This window comes from Dryas octopetala, chromosome 4, assembly GCF_963921425.1.
Source record: "Dryas octopetala chromosome 4, drDryOcto1.1, whole genome shotgun sequence".
Classification (NCBI taxonomy): domain Eukaryota; kingdom Viridiplantae; phylum Streptophyta; class Magnoliopsida; order Rosales; family Rosaceae; genus Dryas; species Dryas octopetala.
In genome coordinates, this window is record NC_141369.1 from 10,394,279 (window position 1) to 10,403,856 (window position 9,578).

The 9,578-nt window shown below is 34.5% G+C and overlaps 2 protein-coding genes across 4 annotated transcripts; both read left to right on the plus strand.

The window, feature by feature from the left end:
* The first annotated feature begins 1,174 nt into the window (after positions 1-1,174).
* On the plus strand, positions 1,175-7,159 carry APEM9 (3-phosphoinositide-dependent protein kinase-1). Of its 3 annotated transcripts, none has more exons than XM_086242559.1 (8): positions 1,175-1,283; positions 1,973-2,041; positions 2,139-2,251; positions 2,337-2,504; positions 2,938-3,015; positions 3,696-3,981; positions 4,983-5,335; positions 6,632-7,159. In XM_086242559.1, exons 2-8 carry the CDS (start codon positions 1,991-1,993, stop codon positions 6,759-6,761), a joined length of 1,179 nt encoding a protein of 392 aa, XP_086098685.1. In that variant the 5' UTR covers positions 1,175-1,283; positions 1,973-1,990; the 3' UTR covers positions 6,762-7,159. The 3 variants fall into 3 exon arrangements, with proteins under 3 accessions (XP_086098685.1, XP_086098687.1, XP_086098686.1); XM_086242561.1 differs by having other exon boundaries at positions 2,148-2,251; positions 6,632-7,158; XM_086242560.1 differs by having other exon boundaries at positions 2,145-2,251; positions 6,632-7,157.
* Positions 7,160-7,490: 331 nt separating this feature from the next.
* On the plus strand, positions 7,491-9,207 carry LBD2 (LOB domain-containing protein 2). Its single transcript, XM_086242562.1, has 2 exons — positions 7,491-8,596; positions 8,902-9,207. Exons 1-2 carry the CDS (start codon positions 7,963-7,965, stop codon positions 8,961-8,963), a joined length of 696 nt encoding a protein of 231 aa, XP_086098688.1. The 5' UTR covers positions 7,491-7,962; the 3' UTR covers positions 8,964-9,207.
* Positions 9,208-9,578: the final 371 nt, after the last annotated feature.

Consider the following 9,578-nt stretch of genomic DNA (forward strand, 5'->3'; position numbering starts at 1 on the left):
ACCAGTCTCCCCAAACCGTAACCCAACCTCTCGCCCATTTTCGTAGTCATCAGAGTCGAAGAGAGGCCATGCAACTGGAGAAAAATATCTTGAGAATTAATAGGAATACAAGAGGGATCAAGAAGATCATCCGTGCACTTGAGAAAAAGATCGAAGAAGGGCCTTATCGAACGACTAAGGTGCACCCAACAATACACGATGATGCTCCTCATCCAAATTGAAAACAAAGAAAATACAATCGTCCTTTACTGCCTGAATCTGAACCGTAGCCTTAGGGCTCTACAATCGCTTCATCAAACTAATAAACACTCAATTATTGAATGGCTTGGTAGTGAGAAGTCATCCCACTTGAAAAGATTTCAAAGACACCAAGGCCATTGGATCGACATCATTGACGACGACCTCAAACGAGAGGCAAAGCAGTTAAGCACCTCTTTTATCTAGCAAAGGAAAGCATCAAGCACCTCTTGTTCGAGAGACTCTTCCATGGGACATGCCCAATGGGGCATCTCTCACATGAGATGAGATCCACGTGGTGTGGGATCCATCTCATGTAAGAGATGCCCCATGGAAGATTTAGTCCCTCTTGTTCACCTCAGTTAAGATGAACAAGGTGTGTACACTAGTTAGGAATATAACACTCGGTGAAGACACAACCACTCAAAATTTCATAGAAAGAAAAATCAAGCAAAGGCAAAAGCAGGGGCCTCCATCTTTGTTTGATGTTGTAATTACATAATAGCCATGGATTTGTTTCAGTTCATCTAAAGTTAAGTGATGCTCCCAATATGAATTCACCTTCCTATCTCTACCTCTTAATTATAGGTTGGTCTTGAATTCATTACAATGACTTTGAATCGATAATGAACTCGCAACAAACAATTGAATTTTTTGGGTAATTGTATACCAAGCATTGAAATTTTGGCAATAATTTTTTGTATATGGATTGACGATGATATATCTTCCTAAACTTATTTGTCCCATAATCCTAACGCTTTATGTATTTATGTATTTATGTCGATTTAATATTTTTTTAAAAAATATATTTATAAAATTACCGGAGCCCCACGTGCCCGACAAAAACCCCGTTTACCCGGCCCATCCTTAACATTAGGGAGCAAAGGGTGCGTATATAAGCTGAATGGATCAAACTCAAATAAATTAAATAATGGGCCAAGAGACGAATAAGCTGGACTCATCCCAATTTCTCATAGCAAGGAACTTCATTTCATCTCCTCTTCTAAGCTCTCACCCAAGGCTCCAGCTGCCCAGCTTCACCTCTGGTATGTGTAGAAATTCATTATTTCTGTTTTTTATTTTCTTTCTCATATATATATTTTTATTTTCTTCATCTTTTAAGGGTTTCGATTAATTTATGTGCATTAGGGGTTTCACTTGTTTGGATTTCTTTTGAAGTGTAATTTATTGTAAGCACTTCCTATTTTCGGGTTTTAGGTTTCAGAATCTGATTGAAGGAAGAGGCATTCTTTTTTCGGAAGTATGGCTTATATATATACATATATATATATATATATATATGTATAGTAAAAAGGCCAATAGTAAGAGAAAAAAAAATCTGTCCAGAAATAAGCTCAAAACCAAAAAAAAAAGAAAAAAGAACAAGATTATAAAAACTTTTGAATCCAATTATAGACTGGATTGGATTTTGATGTGGATTAAGCTAAATATGTCCGTTTCGGACCAATGAACACCCCTACTGAGTGTTGAACATTGGGAGGGTTAGAGGAGGTTTTAAGGGCTTTAGCTTAATGTACTAAAGATGTTAAAGTTTTTTAAAAATTGTTGTTTTTGTCAAGTATTACTAATTTGAACTATTTCTACAAAAAGCTCGTGCTATAGAAGCTTTTCTGGGTAATTATTTTTTTCTTCAAGAAGAAAAGTATACCCATTTTATTATCTTCCAAAATTGTCCTTAGCAATCTCTGATTTTCCATCTCTCTCCTTGGATCAGGTTTTGTGCAATTGAAGAATGAAGACTAAGGAAGGAGAGAGTCAAAGCAATAGCTTGTCTTCAACCGAGGTAGGCATTGAGCAATGAGTAGTCCTCATCCGAGGTAGACATTTATCAATGGTTATTCAAATTCTGTTCTGTATACTCAAAGGTCCAATTGATTCAGTTTCAGCAGGTTGAATCTGGTTCACAAGTCAAGTTAGAAGGAGAGCGTAAAATGGAGATGGGTTCCAGAGGCTCTGACCCTGCAATCTGGGAAGAAATTGAGCATTCTGAGAGGTCAGTTGTGCTTAATTTCATTACCCATTTCATACACTACTTTTCTACTATTCTGTCTCCAATTGTTTGTTGTGATTATTTTCAGCTTCCTTGTTTGCTCCATGTATGAGGAGGCTGCATCATTAGCTTCCTCTATTTTGAAGCGCCTTTCTGAACTTAGTAAAGGCCTTGAAGCCAGAGACCATTTTGAACTGTATGACATGTTGGAATCGGCTGGTATGGTGTTTGTGCAGTCTTTAAAAGAACTTGGAAGGTATCTTCATATATTCCGTAAAAATCTAACTTCAATTCTTTTGAGATTCCTTGCACCACTGAAATGATCTAAAATCAGATTTTACTTCATTATTCTTCTCATTGTATATGCTAAATCCTTTTTCAGTCTTTTCCTTTATGTAAATCATATGTATATGCAATGATCTCAAAATCAAATCATTACTGATGTGACTTACTGTGCTTGAAACGCTTTTGAAAAGCCATGAGAGTTAATGATATATTGGGATTTGTATGCAGTTCAAAAGTAATGTGTTCTTTGGAATGCATTCATCCAGTTGTATGTAGATTTTTTTTTTTTAGTTTTTAATTTATTATAAAATTCATTCATTGTTTTTAGTTTTCAACTTCTCCTGGTAATCCTTTTTTTTTTTTTTTTTTAAATCATGGATGCAACTTAATTTGGGTTTATGCAGGACATCAGAAATTCTGGACAAGCTTAAACTATCATTTGCCTCTGTTCCTGCTATCCCTGTTCAAGTTCTTCTCACTGGGTACTCTTATCTCTTGCTCAAGTTACTCTCTTTGTGATTCAGATTCTTTGTTTGATAAGTATTTAATATGCGTATAAAAGGCTTGTCATTTCATTTTGTTTGATTTTAAACGTTCAACAATCCATATCAATTGTCAAATGTTCACTGAGTTAAAATAACGATTGATGGACTTAGGATACCCATATTTAGGGTAGTGCTTATTGTAGCTCTTATAATCTATCCAAAAGTGTTTATTGGTTCTTAAAGTCTTTGCATGCCATTTTTTTTATTTGAAAAGGAGGCCAAGGGAGCTCTTAGGAAATCTTCTTCTTCTTCTTCTTCTTCTTGGTTTCCACTATTTCCCTTCTTCATAGGCTTAAATCCTTCTCCCCCCTTCCTTTTGTTTTTGAATATCTAAGGAAAACAATCTAGTAGATTCGAGGGGTTCCAATGGCTTATACGCTCAATCTATACAAGAACATGAAGGTGCAAAGGTTAAAAGGTTAAAAAATAATCCTCTTTTTTTTCATCTAACCTAAAAGAGCACCAAATTTATAGATATCTGCTAAAAGCGGCTTTAAGTTTGAGCCAAAAAATCCCTTCCTCACTTGATTTTTTGTATTGCCTTCACACATAAAAGAATATGCTAAAAGCATAACTGGAAGTGTGGTTTTCAATTTTATGTTTATTTTGTTTTTCAGGATATGTTTTTATATATCAGAAGGTCATTCTCTTGGTCTTCAAGAATTTCTGGAAGAGTTCCTTAGCAGGTGGAGTTTTTTGGATGAACAATACTATGTTCTTGGTGCTACAGAAGAAAATGCAGATTATACAAAAAGACGTGATGGCCGTTTTGTTTTGGGAGTTGATAAGTATCTAGAAGTTGTTGAGGTATATGTTTTTAAGCTTTTGGGAAGCATTTTGAATGATGTTGACCTTGCAACCTCTTGGGTCGAGAACGCTAAATTACCTGAGGACAGAAGACAGGTAAAATACATCTATATGCATCTTATGTAGTTATGTTGGAGTCATAAGCATGAGAATTGATTGAGGTGGTCATATTGGTTATGCTCTATTTCTAGTTACATGTAAACAAATTTCAGCTTTCTTTGTGAAATTGGATGGAAAAAAGTTTCACACTGTGGTTTAGATTATCTTTTTGATTCTCTAAGTAAAGCTTCCTATATGGTATGGTACTGAAAATAGCAATCTCATGCTAGAGAACTGAGTTTCAGAAAACACTATGTCTACAATGTTAGAAGGGCAACCCCTTCATTTCTGCCTGCTGCAAGAGTTTTAGATAAAAATAAATGAAATGTTTTCTGATTGAGCTGCAAGCTGTGATTTGCTGACCAGGTTGAGTTGGTTTTGCTGCCTAGATATAGTGAACTACTTGTTTAGGTAACATAGAGTTGACTATAAGCTTAATCTCTTTTAACGTTTGAAAACTGAACATGGTCTTTGATAACAATTCAAAATCATGCTACATGCCCTACTTGTTCAATTGTTGAGTAGGTATGCCACTGAAATTTTGCGACACTCCAATGGTCCAACCCCAATCTGTCATCAATTTTAATTTATATACTTTTACACATATCTTCCTGGTAACCATTTGTGGTAATACTGTAATAGAGTAACATATTGGAAATTCAAGTATCTTTTTTTTTCTTTTGCAATTTCTTGACAATGCAAACGAGCATATAGTTGTAAATTTTATTGAGAACTGGAAACCCTCCAAATAAATCCTGTGTTTCTTCTCTGGCATGGTGAGTTGCACCCCTTAATGTGTAGAAGTATGGCTTACTCACTCAAGAAGTTTTATTCCTATGTGAGACGACACTATCCTTTTAACTTATTCATTTTCTGGCATTGTTGGCATAGTGCTGGTTTGAGTGAATTTAACTTAATTAGAATAGTATGTTAAGTTAATCAAATCGATAGGTTAAAAAAATTGATACCATTTTAGATCCTTCCATGTCTTTTTGTAGGCACTTTTGAGAAGATTACACTCACTGCATTCTGTTAAAGCCACCAACTCATCACAAGGATCCTTCTCATCTTTACTGGGGGACAACTATGAAGCTCATTCACCTTGTTTGAAGCAGATAAATGTGCCTGATGGATATCCAAAAGCCAAATACCCTCCAAATGGAGACACTGCTAAGAAGCAACCAGTTTTAAATTTGTCTAAAAGATTGGAGCCATGTGTCTGGTGGTTCCGTACCATCACTTTTAAGTTCGGAAATGCTCGGGTGGTAGTATCTAATAAAAGGATTATGCTGAGCTGCTTGATTTTGCTCATATTTTATGTCTTGCAGAGAAAAAAAGCTACCTTGAAGAGGTAAGATATTCTCTCTTCATACATGTATGCATTCAATGTCAATGGTCATAATATCAATTTCATTCCCTCAGATTCATCATCTAAAATAGTTGTCACCTAGAGCTTATTAGCTTTTTATATGGAGCACTCATTTGCATCAAATTAATCAATAATCTTCTTTATTTTGGTAAAATGGATCTGTTCTAAGTGTGAATTAATATTACTGCAAGTTACTGAATTGGAGAGATAAACATAATTCATCATCTTCATATCATCAGCATGTTTGTTTGTTGCTGCTCTGAATTACCAATTAGAATGCCATGGTCACTTTTAAGTTGTTAATTTTATATTTTGTTTAGTTAAGAATGTGGACTATCTGCACTCAATTGGCTTCTCCTCTTTCACTTGTGCAAAAATTGACTAGTGAATTGGGTTAGACCTGATTAGCTGTAAAAAATTGTTAATTATGCTGGATAAGTTGGACAAACAACACCTTTTGTGTCAGCGTCTGATGTAGATACAAGATGTTTCACATGACATAATCTATAGAATTGAATTCGATAGGATAATACCAAAAAGGTGTTGACATCTAATTTGAGGACCTTCTTTTGGAATTTTCTTTCTCTTCAGGACACTGCTGGTGTCCGCCCATGTTTAATACTCATATGGAAGCTTGAAAAGAATTTCACCGCCATTTATGTTAAAAAGAGTGCAGAGTTACTGAAATGTTATTATTATTATTATTTTCAAAGAAATTTATACATGGTTAATATTTCATAATAATTTTGATACATAAAATTTTTTTCAACGAAAAGGTATGCTCAAACATAGATATTTATATGTATGTTAAATGGTATAATTCTAAAGTACACATTAGTATCTGCTTGTTCTCATGTCTAGATGTGTAAGGTTTCTGTTGCACACAAATAGCGCACAATTTATTGGTGTTCATGCTGACACATGGTCTGATAAATGTTTCTGACTTGGAAAAAGAGGTGAAATGAATGTTCTTGATGTGTAGCATCTACAAGATGGAGAACATTCTTCATATGAATGAATTCTTATTTTCTAAAACTCTTGGGGTGATATTATTACTCCACCATGTAAAATTGGAAGGGTGTTTTGGTGTGACATAATGACATGACATTAATGACTGAAACATCACTTGTTTACTGAATATTTGTTTCTTCTTCCTCTTTTCTTTCAGTTTTCCCAAATGGAGAATGCAGTGATACTGTACAGTTTTGTTGTGTGAGTTACGTTTCATTTTCACAATGGGAACGTTACAATTCACAAAATTATCTTTCCTTGTTGCAGGATTGTTCAGAGACAAGCTTTGTCGATGAAGAACGCTCTAGTAGACTTGTGGCAGCTTGCCTTTTCATACCAGGTGAACCCTTTAGCTGCTGTTCAACCTCTCACGGCTGGAACAAGGGGAGGCCAGTGATCAAGTTTTGTAGAATACATACTCCCTTATGGATTCTAATAGGATGCGCTCGGAGATATCCTGCTATCGGTACACCAACTACCAACAGCAGATTGTTATATTCTGTTCAAGTGCAATAAATAGAGTATGGCAAGTAATTGCAAAAGCAATGATACAAATCCTGCTACAAGTGCTATTAGTGTTCCCCAAATGCCCACTGATTGTGCTCTTACTTTATCTTAGACTTGTAGTTTCAGCATTACTTGTATGGGTTCATGCTTTTTTTATTTTTTATTTTATATAGGGCAGATGAAATGGAATCATCATATGATCCAAGGCAATGCACGTGACTAATAAGTGATCTCTTGTTAATACATTTCAAAGATGATTGCAATTTTGAATTAACAACTTATTATACAAAGGCCAGCAAAAGAAAGAGAAAATCTATGACATTTGTTGTGATAATTAGGTATTGCATATGACCAAAAGACAACTCTGAAAGCAAATCTAATTCAGTTGAATGGTGGTGCAATTTTACTATGTTTGTGTGTTTATGACTAAAATGAACAACTTGTGTGTTTGTGATTGATATGGTGGGCGTGTATCAAACAACAATTTCTACATGGAAATGCAAAATATAATTAAAGCAGTGTTCTATTACAATTAAAATAGTTCTTTTAACAAAATATAATTAAAACAATATTATAATATAATTAAAATCTGTCAGTTGCTATTACAACTAAAATAATGTTTTTCTATCACCAAATTCTTTTCTATATTATTTCCTGAAGCCTTACACGTCTACCATCCATGGGAGACTGTTTGATCTCCAATTATTTTATTCTTTTGATAGAACTCTTTTTCTTCCCATGAACTACCTAAACTCTATTCAACCCTACACAAATCTCATTCTTTTATACCATAGGCGTGCTATCTTTACATGCCTTTTCCTAGACACAGAATTAAACTTTCTTCTATTCTACCACTTACATTTCTTATTATTTATACCAACATTGTCTTTTCATTAGCATCAAAAAAAGCAATTCCATACATATATAGAGCACAAGGTTTGTAAGCTTCTTGTTCCAAATCTTTGTTTATGTTGCTTCAGTGCCTTGTTGTTGATTAGTTTTTTCCTTCACAATGATATAAACAAATTATTATTGCAGGTATTATATATATTTGTTTTAATTGATGTATAGAAGTTGATGATATATGTAGGATGCAGAGGAAGAGCAATGGCACACCTGCAGGAACACAACCAGCATGTGCAGCATGCAAGCATCAAAGGAAAAAGTGCCAAGATGGTTGCGTATTGGCACCTTACTTTCCTGCTGATAGAAGCCGGGAATTCCAAGCCGTGCACAAAGTTTTTGGGGTTAGCAATGTGACAAAGATGGTGAAGAATGTCAGTGAAGCTAATCGGAGAAAAGTGGTGGATTCGTTGGTATGGGAAGCTCTTTGTAGGCAAAAAGATCCAGTACTCGGTCCCTATGGAGAGTATAGAATGGTTTTTGATGAGCTTAAGAAGTACAGAAGTCATGAAAACCAAATGCTTCCGTTGCCAGTGCAAAAGGGTATGTGTTATAAATCGGGTTTGGTTGGTTGGAACAATGGAACTAATGGATTGACTAATAATGGAATTGGTGGAGGAATCACTAATATTAACAATTTGGGTTATGCTCATCATAACGAAAATGTTATAATGGATTCAGCTCCATATGGTTATACTTTAAATTGTGACCAACAAAGTCCAGAAAAGATGAAGGAAGTGAAAATGGTTGAATCTGTAGTGGTTCCACTACACCACCAGCAACATTCAATCAACAATATGCATCAACAATATTATCTTTCAGGTAATTTTCAATCTTGTTTGTAAGCTTTATAATGTGTTTAGGCCTAGCTTTGACGATTTAAGTTGCATACACAGTCTTTGAGTTGGTCAAAAATTTATTTCTTCTATATATGTTTCCATGCACCATTATGTATTTATGTATAAGGTAATTACTTCATAATTTAGCTAAATGTCTCAGGCTCTGCTATATATACTACTGTCTAGCTAGCATAGTTTTAATTAGCCACTCGGACAACTAGAATTAATGCTGTTCTTTATTGTTTTATTGTTTATGATGTTCTGATTAATTTCTACTAATTATTGTAGGTCAACTTAATCAAATCATTGGCAAGACAATAGAAAGCACAATGTGGGAAGGCGGGTCATAACACTTGCCTCTTGAGTTTGACTGCATGCTTTGAGGAGAAAACATAATCTAATATGTCACTCTCTTCTCCTCTTATAAAAAAAACTTCAGTCATTTGTATCAGAAAATGCATTGCTAACTATTGCTTCCTAGAATTTACAGGCTGTTTTCTTTTTTAAGTAGTTTAAAGGTTGTTAGCTATATATCATCACATGTATACTCTTCTTTTTACAATTAAGTTATTACATACTATATATATATATATAATTCAGTCCAAAATACTCTATATATACAATATACTACATTAAACCTATTAAATTGCCACATCAAATTTTGTAATGTACCTTTTGTTATATGTCTTACTAAAGATCATGACAACTTGAGTAGAAGTAGACTTATCACTCCAAGCACTTCCCAAATATCATTTAGTGGATTTGCATGGCTGTGATGACCATGAATTTTATAAATTGTAGTGACCATGCTTGTGATGGTAAACGAGACCTATTGCACTGACAGTACGGAGCATGGAGGAGTAGAAAGTTAAGGATGTAGGCGGTGGTGCTTGAAGATAATGTTTCTTAGATTTTTTATTTGGGTCAGTTTTACGAGCCACACCATTTTACATATTATTTTTACA

What these genes read in the sequence shown, in the direction of transcription:
- APEM9 (XM_086242559.1), top strand. Translation starts at nt 1,991, where the DNA reads ATGAAGACTAAGGAAGGAGAGAGTCAAAGCAATAGCTTGTCTTCAACC. An exon ending in GAAATTGAGCATTCTGAGAG is followed by an intron (nt 2,252 to 2,336) that starts GTCAGTTGTGCT and finishes GATTATTTTCAG; the next exon opens with CTTCCTTGTTTGCTCCATGT. An exon ending in TACCTGAGGACAGAAGACAG is followed by an intron (nt 3,982 to 4,982) that starts GTAAAATACATC and finishes GTCTTTTTGTAG; the next exon opens with GCACTTTTGAGAAGATTACA.
- LBD2 (XM_086242562.1), top strand. Translation starts at nt 7,963, where the DNA reads ATGCAGAGGAAGAGCAATGGCACACCTGCAGGAACACAACCAGCATGT. An exon ending in TCAACAATATTATCTTTCAG is followed by an intron (nt 8,597 to 8,901) that starts GTAATTTTCAAT and finishes TAATTATTGTAG; the next exon opens with GTCAACTTAATCAAATCATT.